General features: G+C 35.6%; 1 protein-coding gene across 1 annotated transcript in view; it reads right to left on the bottom strand.

Annotated features, from left to right (window-relative positions):
- The window catches only part of lrp2a (low density lipoprotein receptor-related protein 2a), a 147,922-nt gene that overhangs the window by 8,688 nt on the left and 115,453 nt on the right, over window positions 1-23,781 (bottom strand). Inside the window, exons 49-63 of the mRNA XM_073845133.1 lie at window positions 21,701-21,820; window positions 16,266-16,382; window positions 15,886-16,002; window positions 15,415-15,552; window positions 13,344-13,466; window positions 13,127-13,255; window positions 12,836-12,967; window positions 10,164-10,295; window positions 7,966-8,109; window positions 6,332-6,497; window positions 6,091-6,219; window positions 4,495-4,715; window positions 4,242-4,421; window positions 433-552; window positions 135-225 (exon numbers count right to left, since the gene is read on the bottom strand). Coding sequence (XP_073701234.1) covers window positions 135-225; window positions 433-552; window positions 4,242-4,421; window positions 4,495-4,715; window positions 6,091-6,219; window positions 6,332-6,497; window positions 7,966-8,109; window positions 10,164-10,295; window positions 12,836-12,967; window positions 13,127-13,255; window positions 13,344-13,466; window positions 15,415-15,552; window positions 15,886-16,002; window positions 16,266-16,382; window positions 21,701-21,820 — 2,059 coding nt within the window. The remainder of the gene's footprint in view (window positions 1-134; window positions 226-432; window positions 553-4,241; window positions 4,422-4,494; window positions 4,716-6,090; window positions 6,220-6,331; window positions 6,498-7,965; window positions 8,110-10,163; window positions 10,296-12,835; window positions 12,968-13,126; window positions 13,256-13,343; window positions 13,467-15,414; window positions 15,553-15,885; window positions 16,003-16,265; window positions 16,383-21,700; window positions 21,821-23,781) is intronic.

The raw sequence follows: 23,781 nt of genomic DNA, 5'->3' as shown, positions 1-23,781 counted from the left end.
TGTTTATAGAACAGTGAACACATTTATAAAAAAATCAATGCAAATGTGATTCTTTATGATATAAATCCTTTTTTCATTGAAACAACTCTATCAGCAGGGCGGCTGTGATGCTCTACACTGGTGTTCACACTCACTTGCACTTGGGCAGGCCTCCCTCATCAGTGTAGCATGTTCCTCCATTCATGCATCTGCATGCAAGCGGCATGGACACCTCTGCCTCAATGGCTGCAGGTGCGAGGCAATGCAACACAGCCACAATGTAATCACATCACAAGTCAAACACTCACGTTCAAAACATCACATGACAATAATAAATTCATGCAGTAGCAGATGCAGAGCATGCATGTATGTTATGAAATGGATTGATGGGATGCAATAGCCAGTCAGCTCTTCTCACAAACTAACAGCAGTAGGCATGAGTTCATCTCTTACCGGCATCGCATTCATTCTTGTTGAAGGTAAGCAGTGTGGAGCCCTGCGGACAGGCACAGGTGTATCCACCCGGCCGCAGCAAACACAGGTGACTGCAGACACCCTGACAAGGGTTTAGCACTGCAAAGGGAATGTGAACAGTCATTTATTTACAATAATTATCTTTGGCTAAAAGAAATGCGGTGAAAGGAACTGAGGAAATGGTGCTTTCAATCAGATTAATTCCTTCCTTTGTATTTTTCTATATAATATTTAAAATCTAAAATATTATATTAAGAGATAAGAAGAAAGGCACTAAAAACAGAAAAACTAAAATAGCATATACCAATTAAAATAAAAGGCACTAAAAACCGAAATAAGTTCCAATCCAATCCAATTCAACTTTATTAATAGAGCACTTTAAAAAACAACAAGGTCAGCCAAAGTGTTGTACACAGCCTAACAAAAGTAGGTAACATCACAAATAAAATAAATATCATATATATATTTGATAAACATAGGAATACAAAAGAGTACAGTAAAAACACCAGTCAAGAATAAGACCAATAAAACAAATAAAAGTCGACAAGTTAAAGGCAAGAGTAAAAAGATGTGTGTTTAAGCGATGACTTAAAAACCATAAAAGAATCAATCTGTCTAAGATGCAACGGCAAATTATTCCATAGTTTAGGACCCACGACAGAGAAGGAACGTTCCCCCTGAGTTTTCTCATTGTTTTGGGGACGACCAAAAGAGACTGGTCAGCTGACCTAAGAGAGCGAGCAGGACAGTAGAGCTGGAGCATGTCTGACATATACTGAGGGGCGAGACCATGTAGGGATTTAAAAACAAATAAGAGAATTTTAAAATCAATACGAAAACGAATCGGGAGCCAGTGCAATGACTTTTATGTTTTTTAGTACCAGTTAAAAGCCGTGCAGCAGCATTCTGTACAAGCTGCAATCGTGCAAGTGACGCCTGGCTGAGCCCAAAATAGAGTGCATTGCAATAATCTAAGCGATTAGTAATAAAAGCATGAATTAAAATGTCAAAGTGATGCCGAGAAAGGAATGGTTTGGCTTTAGCCAGTTGTCTCAGTTGAAAAAAGCCTGTTTTAACAACTGCACTGATCTGAGCATCAAGTTTCAGATTGGAGTCCAATTTTACACCAAGATTTGTTACAGTGGACTTTTGATATTGTGTCAGAGCATCCAGATCTACATCAGCAACAGAGGCATCACTAGGCCCCAACAGTATGATTAGTGTCATTGAAATGTAACAAATTTGCTGATAACCAGGATTTAATTTCCTCAACACAGTCTAAAAGTTGTTGAACAGAATGAGTTTGCTTTCGTTTTAAGGGCATATAAATTTGTGAATCATCCGCATAAAAATGGAAAGAGACACCATGTTTGCGGAGAATGGCCCCGAGAGGAAGGAGGTATAGGGAGAAGAGGAGTAGGGCCAAAATAGAGCCTTGGGCCACTCCACAGGTGAGAGGGGCAGCAGAGGACTCAGCAGACCCCACACGGACACTAAAACTTCTCCCTGTCAGGTATGATCTAAACCACTCTATTGCACTGCCCTGGATTCCCACGCAGTCTTTTAGTCGAGACAGGAGGATGTCATGGTCCACTGTGTCAAAGGCCGCAGTTAGGTCGAGCAGGACCAGGATGACACAGTGGCCAGAGTCTGTGGCTAGAAGAATATCGTTACAAACTTTTAGTAGTGCAGTTTCTGTGCTGTGCTGGGTTTTAAAACCTGACTGGAACACCTCGAAAATTTTATGTTCATCTAAGAACACATTCAACTGACTAAAAACAACTTTTTCTAAGACCTTTGACATGAACGGAAGTTTTGAAATTGGCCTAAAATTTGAAAGGACAGAAATGTCAAGACCAGGCTTCTTGATCAATGGCTGTACCACGGCGTGCTTAAAACCATCCGGGACAGTACCATTTGTCAGACTGCTGTTTATAATATTGAGTACATCGGGAGGTACGGCTGGAAAAACCTCTTTAAAGAGACGGGGTGGAAGATAATCATTAGGGGAACCAGAGGGCTTCATATGACCGGCAATTTTTTTTTAACAGAGGCAGACCAACAGGCTCAAATTGGTCTAATACTGCAGGGGGTGTGATTGGGATTGATGGGTTAGGCAAAGGAAGGTGTATGAGGGCTCTGGTGCTCTCAACCTCATTAATAAAAAGTGCAAAAATTCTTCACATAATTCATCTGAAGCTTCCAAGCAGGCTGTTTGTGGGGCATTGATTACATTGTTAATGGTTGTAAACAGAACACGGGGATTGTTACAATTGGAAACAATAAAAAGTTTCGTAACTATTCATTATATAATATTAATTTCAAGTCCTTTTTTGTAAATCGGGTATTAAATATGACTTTTCATAATTAATTTTTTTAGAATAATATTTCATCAAAACAAATATAAAAAGAGAAAATAAACAAGATGTTATGAAAATTAACAACTTTATTTGTGTAGTCTTTTATTTAATCAATTACTCAAATATAGGATTTAACACAATGTTTTTTCCACTAAATTTAACTAAAGAAACTAAAAAAAAAAACTATATTGTGATATACTGTTAGTGTGACACCGCACAAAGTTCCAATCTGAATCAAATTAATCGTGATACTTGCTCAGAAGTTCCGATCTGAAACAAATGATTCAACAACTCGCACCAAAGTCTCAATCTGAATCAAATGAATTGTGATATGCGTTTCAAAGTCCCGATCTGAATCAAATGACTCATGATACACGCACCAAAGTCCTGATCTGAATCAAATGATTCACCAACTCGCACCGAAGTCCCAATCTGAATCAAATTAATCGTGATACTCGCTCAGAAGTCTCAATCTGAATCAAATTAATCGTGATACTCGCTCAGAAGTCTCAATCTGAATCAAATGATTTGTGATATGCATTCCGAAGTCCTGATCTGAATCCAATGATTCACCAACTCGCTCCGAAGTCCCGATCTGAATTAAATGATAGGCAATACGTGCTCCAAAGTCCCAATCTGAATCAAATGATTCGCAAAACCGTACCAAAGTAAATCAAATGATTTGCGATACACACTCTGAAGTCCCAATCTGAATCAAATGAATCGCAATTCACACTTGGAAGTTCCAATCTGAATTCAAAAGATTCACGAACCCACTCTGAGGTGGTGATCTAAATTAAATGATTTGCGGTCCACGTTCTGAGGTCCTGATCTAAATAACGATTTGCAAACCATTTCCTATTTGAGTTCAAGATCTGAATCAAACGATTCACCAACTTGCACCGAAGTCCCGATCTGAATCTAATGATTCGCAAAGCATCATTTCACATCAGGACTTGTAGTGCAGATTGTCCAATTTGTTAATCTTTTCACGTCTTCAGCCATGTTTACACAACACTGTCAGTACTACCACTGACTTAACTTGCTAGTTTTATGACATTAACTTAAACAGATGAGAAAAATACACTTGTTTTCAAATGTTTACCAATAAAATATCAATATTTCTATTCCAAAGACAACATTCACCACAAATCTATACAGATAATAGTCAATGTAAAAAGAGCAAATGGGAGAAGCAGATGAACACAAAACAGCATAACAACAAAATTAAAAGAGTGTAAACCTTATTCAACTCAACCATGCACCCATGTTTTAAACACTTTGGCTACCTTATATGTTAATTTTTCAGGTAATATTAATTGTATGACCTATTTAACAACAACAAAAAAAAAAACTGTTGTTATATACACATATGATTAATTGTTACATTTTACACCCTTGTTGAAACATAAGGATTCCTGGCCTCACCTGAGTGGTTGTGTCGGTGCTGCTGGTAGATGCGTACTTGAGTCAGCCAGGGGTTTATGGTCAATACCTTCACCTTGTCACCTTTCCCGAACTTATCTTTCTTCCACACTTCTCCCTTCTCTTTAGTCGTCCAGTACACGTGTCCCTCGAACACATCCAGACTGTAGGGGTGACCGATGTCTGCAATAACAACAAATGTAAGAACTTTGGCCATTCAAAATCTGTTATCGGATGTATTGCTCCGATGTCTCACCTCCTGATATGATAATTTGCCGGTCTGTTCCGTCCGCTTTCATGGATTCAATGATGTTTTCTTTTGAGTCACACCAGTAGATGCGGTTTTCATTCAGGTAGTCAAAAGCTAAGCCAGTAGGCCAGCCCAGATCTTCATCTAAAAGCACTTCTCTGTGCTGCCCATCCATCCATGCTGTCTCAATCTTGGGCTTTCTGCCCCAGTCGGTCCAGAACATCTTACTATACATATACACACACAAAATAATCATCATTAATGACAACGCCAGAGGAATATCTGCCCAAAGTAACTATTATATAAGATGTATATATTTAATTATTATAACTTCTCCAGACCTAAAAATCACAAATTTAAAAATATCATGACCATGCATCCCTCGATGCTGTTTACTAATTTGAATCCCAAAATATAGTAAATATACCGTTTAAATACAGTTAAGGGTCAAAAGTTTACATCCCTTTTTTAGAATCTGCAAAATGTTAATTATTTTACCGAAATACGAGGGATCATACAAAATGCATGTTATTGTTTAGAACTGACCTGAATAAGATATTGCACATAAACATTATTTACATTCCATTGATTCTTAATACTGCGTTGTTACTTGAATGATCCACAGCTGTTTTGTTTTTTTTTTGTTCAGTGATAGTTGTTCATAAGTTCCTTGTTTGTCCTGAACAGTTAAATTGCCTGCTGTTCTTCAGAAAAATCCTTCAGGTCCCACAAATTCTTTGGTTTTTCAGCATTTTTGTGTTTTTGAACCCTTTCCAACAATTACTGTATGATTTTGAGATCCATCTTTTCACACTGAGGACAACTAAGGGACTCATATGCAACTATTACAAAAGGTTCAAATGCTCACTGATGCTTCAGAAGGAAAAACTACGCATTAAGAGCCGAGAGTGAAAACGTTTGAACAGAATGAAGATGTGTACATTTTTCTTATTTTGCCTAAATATCATATTTTTTTCATTTAGTTTTGCCCTTCAGAGGCTACAGAAGAAATGTACATGTTTCCCAGAAGACAAAATAAGTCAAATTTACCCTTCAAATGTAAAAGGTTTTCAGTGGATGTTTTAACTTTCTGTAATAGTTGCATATGAGTCCCTCAGTTGTTCTTAATGTGAAAAGATGGATCTCAAAATCATAGAGTCATTGTTGGAAAGGGTTCAAATACACAAAAATGCTGAAAAACCAAAGAATTTGTGGGATCTGAAAGATTTTTCTGAAGAACAGCAGGCAGTTTAACTGTTCAGGACAAACAAGGGACTCATGAACAACTATCACTAACAAAAAAACAGCTGTGGATCATTCAGGTAACAACACAGTATTAAGAATTAAGGGGATGTAAACTTTTGAACAGGGTCATTTTTATAAATTCAACTATAATATTCTCTTGTGGACTATATTTAAAAATCTTTTATGTGAAATATCTTATTCAGGTCAGTACTAAATAAACAATAACATGCATTTTGTATGATCCCTCTTATTTTGGTAAAATAATTAACATTTTGCAGATTCTGAAAGGGGTATGTAAACTTTTGACCTCAGCTGACCTCAGCTCCTAATTGAGCAGTTATACATTCATAATCTTACCCAAGACCAGGATTGACCACAATAGCGGCTGGCTGATCAAGATCGTTGTGAATTAACCACTTTCTGTAACGTCCATCCAGTTTTGCCACTTCGATTCTGTTAGTCCCAGCATCTGTCCAGTAAATATGGCTGATGGAAAAGACGAAGCGCATAGCAGAATTACTTTTTATTTCTCTGGAACTGTCCTAGTAATCATATCAGAGCTAAAATGAAGTAAAGTTTCGAAAAGCATTTTATGTACCCTCCAATCCAGTCCACCGCGATGCCGTCAGGGCTGGAGATGTATCTGAGGTTCAGGTCCACCTCCTTTACAGGATTATTTCCATGGTCATCAAACGTGGTCATGTAGGCCCTCTTAATCGCACCGAAATCAGAACCTCGTCCCAACACAGTCCAGTACACTATACCTGAAAAAAATAATTAGCAGAAATGTAGAATTATGCTTCAGTTGGCATTCATATCCTAATTACAGAAATAAGAAGATAAAATAAAGACAAAAGTGATTAAGTTTTCAGGAACTTTGGTTAGTTTGGTAGGAATTTCAAAGCATTTTTCAATTGAGATCAAGTCACAAACCAAACCAACCAGCTTCAAGATTAACTGCAATATTACAACCTTTAAGAAGAAGGAGAATATCTCTATAAAGATGAGCAGATTTTTTTTATTAACTTCCAAAAACCTGTTACACTCAGTGTTGTTATTGTTCACTAAATCTAAAACCTTATAATTTAAATAGATTAAAACTTAAAGTAAAACTAACTGAAATAAAGCAAGCTTATGTTAAAGTGCTAAAATTATTTAAATAAATTAATAAATCGTTTGTTTAATTAATTGCTAAATAGAAAATGTAAAAAAATATTAATAATAAAAAATAACAAAAGGCCATAACAAAGTTTCTAAAACTAAAACTGAAAACAAAAAATCTAAAAATCAAAGCTAATAAAAATAAACAATAATAAAAAATGTCAATAATAACTATAATAGTATACAAATAATATGGAAATGTCTCTATACACATTAGAATTTTTACCAAAACAGCTGAAAATCATTTTCGTTAAAATAAAACAAAGCTGAAATAAAATAAAATACAAACTTAAACTTAAAAACCTTAAACAAAAATTTGAAATGTCAAATAATGTCAAATTGGCAAATAAAACTGTTTAAGATGAAGTATTTAAAAAAATTAAGTAAAAAAACTTAAATTTGAAAACCAAAACAAATAAAAACAAATTAAAGCTAAACATAAAAAATATTAATCATGATAAAAGGAGATACAGCTTTTAAAATAATAAAATGAAAACAAATATTAAAAACTGATATAAAATATTAAAATAAAAGCTAATTCAAAACATGAATAAACACTACAATAGTATATAATAATAACTTTTAACATTATAATAACTGAATATAATAATTCAAGTCAAGTCAAGTTACCTTTATTTATATAGCGCTTTTAACAATACAGATTGTGTAACAAAAAAGTAACGCATTATTGTAAACAATCAATTTTCAGTTAAAGGCAGTTCATCAATGAATTCAGTGATATCATCGTCAGTTCAGTTCAAATAGTATACGATATCGCTGGAAAGTGTCCCCAACTAAGCAAGCCAGAGGCGACAGGCAAAGAACCAAAACTCCACAGGTGACAGAGATGGAGAAAAAAAACCTTGGGAGAAACCAGGCTCAGTCGGGGGACCAGTTCTCCTCTGGCCAGACGAAACCAGCAGTTTGTAACAATGTCCAAATTAACAAAAATAACCATAGTTCTGTTTTATTGTGCTGTAAATTGTGCTTCCCCATGCTGCACCTGCATCTGCATCAAAACATATACATATATGTCATATTAGACGGGATATCCTGTGAATAGTGTCTTACTTAGACCGAGGCCTTCTGGGTCCCACAGGTAGTCCAGTGCCTGAATGTGCTCTGCATTATCCACATAATCAGAGTACTGCGTCGATGAGAGATTAAAGCGACGGATCCGTACATTATCAGGCAATAACAAGACGGGAGGATTTCCTAAGAAAGAAATAATAAGAGAGTGAAAAAAAGTGACATTGCTACCTACATATGGAGCTGTTTTCCAAAGTTGTGTTTATATTTACATATGTTTGTCAAATTTTAGGCTTTAAAGAGGACCTACTATGCAAAAATCACTTTTGAACACAGTTGCCTATATTTATTTTTTATAATCCCAATAACACAAAAACAGCAGAAATCCTGTCTATTTGTGACAGTCTCTGCCATATTAGCATAGACACAGCCCTGAGTGAGAAGCAGTAGTCCGCCATTACTGTTTTACAATGTCAACACCAAAGAGGCATTACTAGTGCTGTGTTTTGGGATGCACCAAAGAACACAGGAGTCTCCATAGACTCCATCGATTTCAACCACTTAGGACACAGTGGTTCAGGGTTCACAAAATTTATAAATCACTGGTAGCCCTTTGGGAAGGTACTATTCAGATTTTGGTAGCCCCGAAAATTAATTTAACTAGCCCAAAAAAAAAAAAAAAAAAAAACTTTTTTTTTTTTTTTAAATATAGGAAATCAGACACGAGTCTGATTGTCAATCAAAAATTTTCAATACACAAATATCAAGGAAGACATTTTATTTCATTATTTACAGGGTATTTGTAAAATTTTTAAAAATCAATTTTAGGCCATTTATGATCATTTTTTAAAAGCTGCACAAGCAAAATGAACACAGTATGAGTTGGACAATTTAAAAACTCTATTTGTTTGCTGCGTAAAAACATGGGTCGATATTTGCACGGGTCTGACCATAAACAGCAAGAAAGGCTTATTGGAAGTGCAAATTCATTCTTTGCCACGCGGTGGCGCTTTAAGAGCACTGAAAAATAGTGGTTTTCCCAGTAACGGTTGTACACAAAGCATCGCCGTGCTTATAAACACTGCTTTAGCAGGTATTATAGGTAAAGATTAAATCAAAATACCATCGACAAGTTTCTAAGGACAGTCGGTTCCCTTCAGATACAGTCACGTAAAGACATTCTCACCATGTTTTGACTCCACACCACGTTCGCTCATATTTTTTAAATGACATCATTGCCTTTCAAAGTTTAAATCAGCCGTATGGCCGTAAATTTGATACAGCTAAATTAAAGAGTTTTTAAGGACCCGTGGGAGATCTGTATTTAAGATCTGTATTTTAAGGGCACTGATACATTTTGGTAGCCCGACTAGAAATCACAATAGGCCTAGGACGTCGGGCTAGCAATTTTGCTAGCCCTGCAGTTAAAGTTCATTAAAAAAAAATGTCCCGGAAAAAAAATCTGCAAAGTTCTATGTTTGTGCAAATCATTTTACAATGGACTACCTCTCAAACAAGGTTCAGATCAACTGGATTGGTTCTGAAAGAAAGGATCAATACCAACGTTTCATGCACAAACGTCAGCTCCAGACAAGAAAATATCAAGCGTTGTTATCCAAATTGGCCTCCTGAAAGAGATTCTTGGCACTCTGTAAGGCTAACGCTGCTAAGGCTACATTGTCTCTGCCTGTTTTCACTGATGCTGCTTTTACGTACTACCAGAATGATCGTAAATGAGAATGTGGTAAAAGTCGACTGCTTAAATTTGTCAAACTCATAATCACAAGTGAGACTTATAAAGTTTGTAATAACTCATGACGGCACCATGAGACCAGCTATTGTTGTTGTTTTTATTGCACTGTGCTCCCTATCTGTATAATTCATAAACATGCATTTATTATGCACAGTAAAATTCGATGAACCGAGTAAATTTTCTGACATTTTCTGACATTTTCAGTGCGTGAGATTGTCCTGTTTTGTTTTTCACTGCTCTTGAAACTCTGCCCTCTTTTGAAAAGGGGGCTGGGAGCACCTTCTCATTTACATTTAAAGGGACAAACACAAAAACGGCGCGTTGTGGCTTATAACCTAAAAGTAGCAATATTAACAAGCTATTAAAAAATAAAACATACACACCCTGGGGGCATCAGACTTATTTTACATTTTGTAAATAGGGGCTTAATAGCTTACCTTTAAAAGGTAAAAAATAGGATGAATATTTTCAGATTGAAAGGCCTTACCCTCAGCAGCACATTCGACTCCTGGCTGCTCTCCCACTGATCGAAACCCTTCAGCGCAGAAACACTCATAACTGCCCTTACTGTTCTTGCACAGCTGAGGGCACATCCCGTAGATCTCACACTCGTTCACATCTGTAGATGGAGAAAACATCTTACATTATGCATTTCAACTTATAATGTTGAGGTAAAATTATACAAGAACACACTTCTTGTGCTGCATTTATGCAGGCAGAAAAGATTTAATGGAAAGGATAGAATAAAAGAAAAATCACAATTTTTTCCCCCCAATTATTTTAGCTAGTTGTCACAACATTTTTTATTTTAATTTAGTTTCAGTTAAATTACTAAAATAACTAAATGTTTTAGAGATGCACCGAAATGAAAATTCTTGGCTGAAGATGAAGCCGAATAAAATTAAACACTGGGCCGAAGGCTGATTAAGGAACACGGGTTTTCGTGTTATTTTGCCAATTTTTTTTCACCGTTGCATAAATTAAAGGGATAGTTCACCCAAAAATGAAAATTTGATGTTTATCTGCTTACCCCCAGGGCATCCAAGATGTAGGTGACTTTGTTTCCTCAGCAGAACACAAACTAAGATTTTTAAGGAAAACCGGTGCAGTCTGCCAGCCATATAATGGCAGTAGATGGGAACCAAACCTTTAAAAGTAAACACAAAAACATGCACAGACAAATCCAAATTACACCCTGCGGCTCGTGACGATACACTGATGTCCTAAGACACGAAACGATCGGTTTTTGTGAGAAACTGAACAGTATTTCAATCATTTTTTACCTTTGATACACAGCCACGTCCATCTGTCATGAGCACGTGTTTAGCATCCGGCTCGTGACATGTGAACGCGCTCTGGCGTAGAATACGCAAACGCCGGAAGCGATTTGTCGCTTGTATACGACACTCATTGTTTACACAGTGCACAGAGATTATGGGTATAGCGGCTATTCAAAATGGTAATTACTTGCGCTTATCCTGATTGTTCAAACCGATTTAAAGCTAAAAGATTACGTTTGCTTGCGTAAACTCATCCTTACAGCGTTTGCGTATTCTACACCAGAGCGAGTACACGTGTAACGAGCCGGATGCTAAACTGGTGCTCATGACAGATGGACGTGGCTGTGTATCAAAGGTAAAAAATGATATAAATACTGTTCAGTTTCTCGCAAAAACCGATCGTTTCGTGTCTTAGGACATCAATGTATCGTCACGAGCCGCAGGGTGTAATTTGGATTTGTCTGTGCATGTTTTTGTTTACTTTTAAAGGTCTGGTGCCCATCCACTCCCATTATTTGCCTGCAGACTGCACCAGTTTTTGTTAAAAAACTTAGTTTGTGTTCTGCTGAAGAAACAAACTCACCTACATCTTGGATGCCCTGGGGGTAAGCAGATAAACATCAAATTTTCATTTTTGGGTGAACTATCCCTTTAAATAGCCAAAATGTGCTTTTTACAGTTTTATCTTACTTTAATATATTTATCAATTACAAAACAACGATTACTTAACGCTGAACATTTTTAACATTTTAGTAGACATCATAGCCTACCAACAAAGCACAATTTAACTTAAAATTGGTTATTTCGTAAAATAATACTAACTTTGGCCATTTTTAAGACCCCCTTCTTGAATCAGGGATGTGTTTTTAATGTACAAATAAGTGCAGCCTTGCTGAGCAAAGGAGAATGTTATAACAAATGTATTAATAGAGCTTGTTGTAATGATTGTTATCATTATTTTTGTCTTACTGTTTTTATTTTATTTTACAAAACAACACTAAAATCACAATGCTAACATTTATGAATGTTGAATGTTTTATTTTGGTGGAAACCGACAGGAAGACCTCAGTACTACTTTATATATATAAAAAAACATCTGAACCGTTCGGTTCGCTTGTCTCGGTTCAGAGCGTGTGTGCGTCACACGGTTCAACGCAAATGATATAACATTTTTTTTTTAATAATGTATCCTAAATTGTGGATAATTAAGCTACATATTATATGCCAAAGTAAATTTCGGGAGTGTTAAAGATTAAAAGAAAAAAACAAAAACAAGATCCGTACAGAACCGAAAAACCGTGACCTAAAACCATGATACGAACCGAACCGTGGGTTTTGTGAACCGTGCCACCCCTACTATATATATATATATTTACTATAATTAAAAATAAGAAAATTTAATAGAAATGACAAAAATGCAACCAAATGTCTAAATCTTTAACTAAAAAAAAATACAATTGTATCTCAGTAATATTAAAATAACACTGAACTGGCTTGAGCTAAATAATGATACTATTGCATCTGTAGAACTAAATATAGTTGAACTGTATTTATTTAATAATTGATAAATTTAACAACAATGACACTGTTTTTGAACTAAATAGAGCTAAATGATGACAGCTGTCTTCTGTAGCAATTAAACAGCGCTAAAATTAAAGCCAATTTATAACTGTTGAATTTTGCAAGTGTTGTTTATTTCGGTGAAGCTGCTTTAAATCAATCTATATTTTATAAAGCGCTATATAAATAAATGTGACTTAGTCAGCTCAGTCGCTTAAACCCCTACAGGAGATTCTGTTGTCGTGATTGGCTGATTTACTGATTTACTCTAAATATTGATGTCTTGTAATAAAGAAAGTATTCAGATAACACCACAAACCATCGCAGGTGTTTTTGTCCTCCGGGTTGGGTTTATATCCAGGTCTACAGGAGCAAATAAAGCCTCCAGTCGACAAATCTGTGCAGTTATGCTCACACAGATTCTCACTGCATGTGCGCCCATGGCCGTAATCTAACACAGACAGATGAAGAAATGTTACTGAGATGTGCAGGAAGTCAGAATCTAGTTCTCTAAGATTTTTCATCCTTTCTGTATCTTCATACACTTGCATGTTTATGCAAGAGAGAAAATAATAGACAACATGTAGGTGAGTAAATAAACAAAACTTACAGCAGCCTAGTTCATCGGTCTGGTCTTCACAGTCGTCATAGTCGTCGCAGGCGTACTGTAGAGGAATGCACTGACCGTTTCCACATTTATACTCGTCTGCAGAGCAGGGCCCGTGTGTGGGAGTCACACCTGAGGAGTCATTCACATAAAAAATAGAGTTTTAATAGAATTTAGGGAATTAAAAAGGTATAAACATAATCTATTTGCTGTCACTCACAATGCTCGGGCTTCTCGTCGGTTCCATCGCCACAGTCATCTATAGAGTTGCAGAGCTCATGACTGTAGATGCAGCGGTTGTTATCACAGCGGAAACGGAACGGAGGATCACATGAGATGTCCACTAAGGAACAAGAAACATGATGTTCGTGCACTTTGTTCCACATCGAAAATGGCACAAGTTGGATTTTATTTGGTTATATAGCTGATATGCCGTATACTATATAAATTATATTAGGAAAAGTAAGTTTACAAAGATGATGATTTAGCTTGACAAAATCTTGCCTGAAAATATAACGTATATAAAGCCTCAAAGTTTAGAGGTTGGATATACTTTATGCACTTTAACTTGGCAACACTGGAGTTGACATTCTCTTGATTTGTGCTTATATGAAAGTGCAATAATTCTAATGAAATGTTAAAAAAATAATAATAATAAAATTACAATAATCATGATTATATTTTTGAGCAGTATTAACCATTATCATGCAGGCATGATAGAAAGATAGATCTACAATAACTATCTACAATATGTTCCATTTTCGGTTGCCAGATTTCAAAAGTTTAAAACCCCCAATTAGAGCTTAATTCTTAAATCTCAAGTTAGAGCTCTTTTTTCTTGAATTTTCTTCCCAGTCGTTTACTTAATCATCCCAACCTGGCAACCATGCACACATGCATTACTAAAAAAGCACTAATGAGCTAAAAACAACAGCAAACATGTAAGCTGGTGTTTACAAATCTCTATTGAGATATTCTGCTCAAGCAAAATACAGCCAGTATGTTTTCTTTCAATCAGTCCAGGGTTGCCAGGTCTGCGAATCAATTGCTGATAAAAATAGCCCAAATCCAGGCCAATCTTATTCTGCTCAAATAAAAGTGTAATACAGCAAGTGTGTTTTCTTTCACGCAGTCCTTTGTGCTGTTTGCTGTGACTAAAGTCAGGGTTGCCAGGTCTGTGAAACAAAGCTAGCCTAACTGTTATACAAAACTAGCCCAATCACTTTTTTTCCTGTGGTTTTTCAGCCTGTCAATGGGCCCCCTACATCAAAATCTTTGATGTTTAACCTGTGGACTAAAAAACAGCCCGCGGTAACAGTGTAATAGTAGCCCAATTCTGCAGAAAAACCACAGACTTGGCAATAGTGGGGCTGACTTTCCCTTAAATTTGTGCTAGTGAAAGTGCAATAATTTTAAATAAATAAAAAATACAAAATACCACTAATAAAACTACAATAATGACCAATAGATACATATAGTACACTACTGGTTAAAAGTTTTTCAACAGTAAGATTTTTAATGTTTTTTTCTTCTTTTTTTAAGAAGTCTCTTCTCCTCACCAAGCTTGCATTTATTTAATCCAAAATACAGCAAAAACTGTAAACATTTTAAATATATTTATTATTTAAAATAATTTTTTTCCATTTGAATATATTTTAGAATTTTTAGCATCATTACTCTTTTTTCTGTGATGCTTTTTTCAGGATTCTTTGATGAATATAAGCATTTTCTGCTTAAAAAAACATTTATTAATATTATGTTGAAAACAGCCGAGTAGTATTTTTTCAGGTTTCTTCATGTATAGAAAGTTTAAAAAAACAGCTGAAATAGAAATCTTTTGTAACATTATAAATGTCTTTACCATCACTTTTTTTAAATTACCAATTGAACGCATCCTTGCTAAATAAAAGTATTAATCTCTATCATTTATTTTCCAATAAAAGAACTTATTGACTAAAATATTGATAAATGCTGATTTTTGGATTGGAAAAAATTTACTCAACTGTTTTTAATATTGATAATAATAATAAAAATGTTTCTTGAGCAGCAAATTAGCAGATTAGAATGATGTGACACTGAAGACTGGAGTAATGATGCTGAAAATTCAGCTTTGATCACTGGAATAAATTACATTTGAAAATATATTCAAAAAGAAAGCAGTTATTTTAAATGGTAAAAATATTTTAAACATTGACTGTTTTTACTGTACTTTGGATCAGAAGATACTTCTATAAAAAACTAAAATCTTTTGACTGTTAGTGTAGATAGATAGATAGTTGTGTGTTTCTCACAGCAGAGATGCAGTTCCTCATCTGAATTATCCCCGCAGTCATTATCTCCATCACATATCCAGTGCTGCTGCACACACACATGGTTCTTGCACTCAAACAGGAAGGGTGGACAGTAGGTGCTGTTCGGGTAGCGTGTGGCTGAAAAATAAAAGCATACAGCTCAAACTCAACTTTCTTTTTTCTAAATATTTAGTTAGAAACAAACCCTTTGCTTTAGCACTGGTAGTGCTATTTGAACTACATGAGCACTGATCAAAATGATCCTAATCTTACTGGGAACAATTCATTTGTGCAAGTTATTTAATCAAAATATAAATTCCTTGATATTCCTTTTGTTTGCATGATGTTGGAAACAGTTGCACAACCTTTTTGGACTCTAGAGGGCACTGCAATATAACTCAGTTACATTTCAGGAGCATTTCAGAATTTAAACAAAAAAACAAAAAACAAAAAAAAACATGGCACACTCACGACAGGAGCTTTCATCAGTGAAGTCGAGACAGTCTGCGTTGCCATCGCATTTGAAGCGCTCAGCGATGCAGTGCCCGCTGCCACACTGGAAATAACCCGGGTGACAGGTCCGTAGCTCTGAAACACATTCATCCACAAAGAATGAAGCCAATCTCTTTCAATACGCCACGGAAAATGAATTATGCACACTTCCTGTAAGTCATTCACAAGGTATCAAGACACACAATTGCATTGAGATATCACCCACTGAGGACCAATCTGTAATAAAAAGACTGTATTATGATGTTGAACGGTGGTAAGTGCCACAGCGCATTACTCTCGCCCTCTTTCTCTCTCTGATGGCCTTTCCTTTCTTCTGTCTCTTCTTTTCTCTCACTCACCGCAGTCTCTCTCGTCAGAATTGTCCTCGCAGTCGTTGTCATGGTCACAAACCCAGCGGTCAGGAATGCAGTGCAGGTTGTCACAGCGGTACTCGCTCTCTGTGCACGGACGAGGGGCTGCGGATGCATGAGAAGCGTGTCAATCAGACACACATGATCATCTCACACTAAGGAACAGTTCACACAACAAATGACAATTTGCTGAAAATGTACTCAGCCTCAGGCCATTCGCAATGTGGATGAGTTTGTTTCTTCATCAGAACAGATTTGGAAAAATGTAGCATTATATTTGATCCTCTGCAGTGAATGGGTGCCGTCAGAATGAGAGTCCAAACAGCTGATAAAAACATTACAATAATCCACACCACTCTATTCCAGTCTTGTGAAGTGAAAAGTTGCATGCTTCTAAGAAACAAATCCATCATTAAGACTTTTTTTTTTTACTTTAAACTGATGATTCTGGCTAAAATATAAGTCCATAATCCATAATAATGCTTCCTTCAGTGAAAAAGTCACATCAAAACCCCCTGACATATTACTTTGGAGCTGTTCTGGACTGTTTTCACTTGTAATATTATGGATAGAGAACTCTGTTTTAGCTGGAATCAATAGTTTGAAGTTAAAATTTTCTTGATGATGGATTTGTTTCTTACAAACACAGATCTTTTCACTTCACAAGACATTAATTGATGGACTGGAGTGGTGTGGATTACTTGTGGATTATTGTGATGTTTTTATCAGCTCTCATTCTGACGGCACCCATTCACTGCAGAGGATCCATTGGTGAGCTAGTGATGTAATGCTACATTTCTCCAAATCTTTTCTGATTAAGAAACAAACATATCTACATCTTTGATGGCCTGAGGGTAAGTAAATGTTCAACAAATCTTCATTTTACAATTGTATTGTGCAAATTTATCTAGTGATGATGAAAGAACAGCAAGCTGCTTAACTAAATCAAGTAAACATCATCTTAGTCAGGCTGGAAGACTAGATTAAACCAGTTGAGACAAGCAAACAGGTTTTGGCTGGTTCATACAGGTTTCTTTCTTCAAGGATGTGGCTATGGCCAAAAGACATGCATTTACCACTTTGACCAACAATTTAAAGAAATGGCGTAATCAGAACGCATACACTACCAGTGTAAAAAAAGTTTTTTTAACAGTGAGATTTTTAATGTTTTTTTTTTATTCTCTTCTGCTCACCAAGCCTCCCTTTATTTGCTTATTTCTAAAATACAGCAAAACAGTAATATTGTGAAATATTTTGACTATTTAAAGTAACTGATTTCTATTTGAATATATTTTCAAATGCAATTTATTCTTGTGCTCAAAGCTACATGTTCAGCATCATTACTCCAGTCTTCAGTGTCACATGATCCTTCAGAAATCATTCTAATATGCTGATTTGCTGTTTATTATTATTATTATTATCAATATTTAAAACAGTTGAGTACATTTTTCAGGATTTTTGATGAATAGAAAGATCTAAAGATCAGCATTTATCTGAAATAAAAACCTTTCTTACATTATACACTATATCATTAAAAAGTTGGAGTTAGTATATTTTTTTTGGGGGGGGGGGGGGGCATTATTGAAATGAATGCTTTTATTTAACAGGGATGCTTTAAATTAGGGATGCACCGGTTGACCGGCCATAAAACGAAACCGGACGGTTTTTGCATCTAACGCGCGATCGGCAACCGGACGGTTTTCGTTTTTATCCCGGCCGGTTTTTTTCCGGAAGTGTGTACGCGGGCCGCGGCATTCGATCCATTCAGAAACATGTCACTTGTGTGGCGGTTTTTCGAAATCTGTGAGCAGGACGTGAAGATTGCAATCTGCAATGTCTGCAAAGGACAGCCGCTTTTCTGTGCTCGCTGAAGTTGCGCAAGCGTACCTGTCCTCGCCCTGCACAAGCGCAGACAGCGAACGTTTGTTCAGCTCAGCTTCTCACGTGACAGATGAAAAAAGAAACAGACTCACTTGTGACAAAGCTGAGATGCTTATTTTTGTAAAAAGCATTACTTTACTTTTGAAAAGCCAAAAATAAATGTCTGTTCTGTTAAGAATGATTATTATTATTTTACATTTAAAATGCCTGTTGGCTTGCTGTTTTACTTTACTAAAAGCATGTTTTACTTATTAAACTGTATTTACTTTCATATTTTTTATTTATTATTTAATTTCAGATGTCAGATGCTATTAATTCAATAACCAAAGCCAGATTGGCCTGTTAAATACTAAATAAACATGTTGTTTATGTTGTTTATGCATATCTTCTTGTTTTTGAAAAAATCGGAAATCGGTATCGGAATCGGCCATGGAAAATCATGATCGGTGCATCCCTACTTTAAATTGATCAAAAGTGATGATAAAGACATTTATAATTTCTATTTCAGATGAATGCTGTTCTTCAGAACGTTCTATTCATCAAAGAAACCCGAAATGCTGTTTTCAACATAATAAATAAGCAAATCAGAATATTAGAATGATTTTTGAAGGGTCATGTGACTAAAGTAATGATGCTAAAAATTCAGCACAGGAATAAATTACATTTTAAAATATATTCAAATAGAAAATAGTAACAATATTTAAAAATTGTACGGTTTTTGCTGTACTTTGGATCTAATAAATGCAGGCTTGGTGAGCAGAAGAGACTTCTTTAAAAAACATTAAAAAACTTACTGTTCAAAAACTTTTGACTGTGTTTGCAAGGCCAAAATGCGCTGCCTGACGCACCGCCTCTGACACAGATGAGGGGGGTGATTAGGCTGGGCTTCACTGTGTCGCAGGACTACCGATGAGTTACAGCTTGTTCTTCAGCTATTTTTGGGAGGTGAGTTCATAGCTGAATTCATCTGAGCAGTGACCTGCGTTCACCACCCCTACAGCTCTTATGTAGGGAGGAGAAAGTGCTGAAAAAATCAGTGCTTCTTTCAACATGTAGTTTAAAGGTTTAGCGCAGACCATTTGTCAAACTTTCACACCTCACAGCACCTTGTCTGCCATCACGTCTTCTCCTCCACACATTGCATCCATCCAATTTGTTTCTCTCAATCCCTTCATCTTTGTCTTTGCTGTTACTGTTTCTCTAGTAAGGCAAGTCTACAGGTTATTCTGTCTCATTTCTGACTCAAGTTGTTTTAATCACAGAGAATGTTAAATGTTGAAGGATTTCAATTTTTTTCAAGCTCAAAAATGACAGAAAAGCATTTTTTAATATACAGTGGTGACTAAAATTATAAGAACACTAGTATTTTCACCAGCCTAAAAATGGTTTAAAGTCAGTTATTTCTATTTTTGTTGTGTTGTGTCAGTAGGAAATATCAGTTTAAATTTCCAAACATTAATTTTGCCTTTAATTGTAATAATCCAGTGAGATTTTAGTTTGCACAAGGAGTCTGACAACAGCCAGTGCTCCACACAGAGATCTGTTTTCAACATCATTCAGTCTGTCTGGAATGACATAAAGAAACAGAACAAACTGAGACATAGTAAATCCAGAAGAACTGTGGCAACGTCTCCAAGATGCTTCAAGAAACCTACCTAAAAAACTATGTGCAAGTGCACCTATATGCAAAAGCTGCTTTAAATGTAAAGGACGGTCACACCAAATGTTGACGTAATTTAGTTAATAGAAGTTAATTGATAAAGGAAATCTGTTTATGACATTATTTTTGACAGCATCCTCACTTAAAAGCATTTTTACACAAGTGCCTAAAACTTTCAACATTACAGTAGCTTTACAGGTAGGTTTCTTGAAGCATCTTGGAGATGTTGCCACAGTTCTTCTGGATTTAGTCTGTCTCAGTTTGTTCTGTTTCTTCATGTCATTCCAGACAGACTGGATGAAAATGAGATCAGATCTCTGTGTGGAGCACTGGCTGTTGCCAGACTCCTTGTGCAAACAAAAATCTCACTGGATTATTACAATTAATGGCTAAATTAATTTTGGAAGTTTGTAAATGTAAACTGATATTTCCTACTGACACACTACAGCAAAAGATAGAAATAACTGACTTAAAACAATTTTTAGCTGATGAAAATACTGGTGTTCTAATATTTATGGCCACCACTATGATTTGTATATTTGATTTGTAAAAAAAAAAAGAAAAAAAAAAGAAAAACCTAACTAACACTAGCTTCTCTGTTCTTGTTGTATTCTACAGTATCTATCTATTTTTAGGCCTCTAACACTAGCTTGCTTTTTCTTTTTATAGCTTTGGATAAAAGCGTCTGCTAAATGTCTACATATAAATGTAAATATTGCATTCCAAGTCTTTAGTCCAAGCCAAGCAATTGCTTTCTGCAAGGAATAAATCAAAATTTAAAGGGACAGTTCACCCAAAAATGAAAATTCTATCATCATTACTCATTATTCAAGTTGTTCCATATGAGTTTCTTTTCTCCGCTGAACATAAAATACCATTTTGAAGAGTGTTGGTAACCAAACAAGACCCTATTGACTTCCTTACTATGGAAAACATACTATGGAAGTCAATGGGAACCAGAAACTGTTTGGTTACCAACATTCTTCTAAATATCTGGATATGGGTTTAGAACAACTTCAGGGTGAGTCAGTGATGACTTGATGAATTTTCATTTTTGGTTGAACTATAATTTCAATATTTACAAAATATCTCGCCCTGTATGTATCATTGGTGTATGCATGTCAAAGTTAAACCACAAGGACTCAAGGCACCATATTTAAGTTGAGAGCATGAGAGTTAAATGATATTTATATGTTTTTAATTGCATTTTTGAAGCTTGACAGCCCGAGTCATTATTCACTTTCATAAAATAGATTTCCAGGACATCCTTAAAAAAAATTAAATTCTTAAAGACACAGTTCACCCAAAAATGAAAATCCAGTCATTAATTACTCACCCTCATGTCGTTCTAAACCTGTAAGACCTTAAGATATTTTTGATGAAATCAGAGCACTTTTTGACCCTGCAGCAAGAGTCTTTTTATGAAGCTATGAAAAAACTTTTTGTTGCACAAAAAAAGAAAAAAAGAGAGGGATAGAATTGTTAATTAAAGTTGTTATTTTAGTTTTTTGGCACACAAATAGTATTCTCGTAGCTTCGTAAAATTACAGTTGAAGCACTGATATCACATTGACTATTTTATTAATGTTCTTGGTACCTTTCTGCGCCTTGACTGTGGTAGTACCCTTGCTATCTATGGAGGGACAAAAATCTCTCAGATTTCATTAAAAAATATCTTCATTTGTGTTCTGAAAACGAATGAAGGTCTTACGGGTTTGGAACGACATGAGGGTGAATAATTAATGACAGAATTTTCAATCTGTATTCCACTGAACCACACAAAGGTAAATAAATAATGATTATTATTTAACTATCTCTGTGGTTTGTTGAGTTGTTTTTATTGAACGGGTTGAACCTGAGAGGTCAAACTGCTGTTACTCACTGCAATTGTGTTCGTCAGATCCGTCGCCGCAGTCATTGTCTCCATCGCAGCGCCAGCGCAGAGGGATGCATTGGTGGTTATCACAACGGAAATCACCCGCCGGCTCACAGGTCAACTCCTCTGCAAACACAACACAACACAGACACACAAGTTAACGTTAAATGATACTGACAGCTGTTTTGTTTTATTAATACATTTTGTTTTCTGATAATTTGCATTTTTTTCACCTTTTTTAAAAAAAATTATAAATTATTCATTTTAATATTACTTTACTATTTAAAATGAATATTAAATTTTTTTGTAAGCACTGCTGTTTTAAGTCGAGTAATAATTTTTTAATGTTACTTTTTTAAATGTATATATTTAAATTTATTCTTTTTTTATTTGTAAGTCATTTTCTGGTCATTTTCTTTAATCGTTTTATGTATAGTATTTTTTACATTTTTTAAATTTATGTTTTTAAGACTAAGTACAGAAAATTTTAAGAATAAATGGAAGGGGACACAGTAATTCATCAAAAACTAAGAGAAGAACGAATATCTGTCAATATGTGCAGAAAAAGGGAACACAAGTTTACGTATCCCATTTGCAGATATTTGTTCTTACTTTAAGCATAGACAAATTTTGTTACATTTCTCCAAATACTTGATTTTATTTAATTTTGCATCTGAAGTATGCTTTATTTTTATTTTAAGATGTTTAGTTATGCATTGCATTGCATGCAACATTTAATGCCATGACTTAATGAAAGCCTTTTTGCTTCAATTTAAGACCTTTTTTATAGGCCTTAATTTGTGGAAGAGCGAAATTAAGACTTTTTAAGACCTACAGAAACCCTGTAAGAATAACTGCAGCATCAGTGAGCATTTGAACTTTCTGTAATAGTTGCATATGAGTCCCTCAGTTGTCCTCAGTGTGAAAAGAAGGGTTCAAATATACAAAAATGTTGAAAAACCAAAGAATTTGTGGGACCTGAAGGATTTTCCTGAAGAACAGCGAGCAGTTTAACTGTTCAGGACAAACAAGGGACTTATGAACACTGTGGATCATTCAGGTAACAACTGAGTATTAATAATCAAGGGGATGTAAACTTTTGAATGGGGTCATTTTTATGAATTTTCTCTCGTGGAATGTATGTAAACGTCTTTTACAGTATGTGAAATATCTTATTCAGGACAGTACTAAATAAAAAATAACATGCATTTGGTATGATCCCAAGGTGTATGTAAACTTTTGACTTCAGCTGTATAATGAGATAAGGGTGAAAAAAGTTATTTAGTAAATGAGAGGAGACAAGAAAAAAGAAAACAAAAAGAGGTAAAGTGAAATAAAAGGTGCAGAGAAAAAAAGAGATAATTAGTGGAGAAAAGAAGAGACAAAATAAGGTCAAGTGAGAAAAGAAGAGAATAAAATTTAAGATGAAGGAGAAAATGAGGGGATAGAAGGTAATGAAGCAGAAAATATGTACATTATGGTGGAGAGGGGAAAGGAAGGAAGGAGATCCGTCAGCGGTGCCCCACCTGACCCGGGCGGCACATTCTTACAGTCAGATTAGGGCGATCTCTCCTCTCTCTCCTCTCTGTGCAGGATGGCACTAATGGAGCGAGAGGGAGCTGATAAGACCCGGGAGAACCGGGGCTACGTGTGTGTGTGTGTGTGTGTGTGTGTGTGTTTACTGTACATGGGTCAGATTACTGACAACAGACCAGTAAAATCAGGGTAAAACCTCTTGATCCTTAATAAATCTACAAACACAATCACACATACACACTGGTGCCTGACAGAGACATACCCAACACACACATAAATCAGTGGTGTGGCCCCAGACAGGAGGAAGGGTCACAGAGGGCCCGTCCATCACAGACAGACTGAACTAACACTCACTAATGTAGCGCTGGAGTGTGAGAGGACGAATAACTCCTCATGATTTCAATCCATCATGACAAACACACACATACAACATCACTGATAATGAACACTACAGACTTATCTTACTGAATTTGATTGAAATTTAAAGGCATATTTGCAGCTTTTCATTCGTTGAATGCCATTTTAGTAATTTTAGTACATTTCAGTCATTT

The sequence above is a fragment of the Garra rufa genome, chromosome 8 (assembly GCF_049309525.1).
Source record: "Garra rufa chromosome 8, GarRuf1.0, whole genome shotgun sequence".
Taxonomy (NCBI): domain Eukaryota; kingdom Metazoa; phylum Chordata; class Actinopteri; order Cypriniformes; family Cyprinidae; genus Garra; species Garra rufa.
The sequence above is the reverse complement of the archived record's forward strand: the minus strand, read 5'-3'. Positions and strand labels throughout refer to the sequence as shown.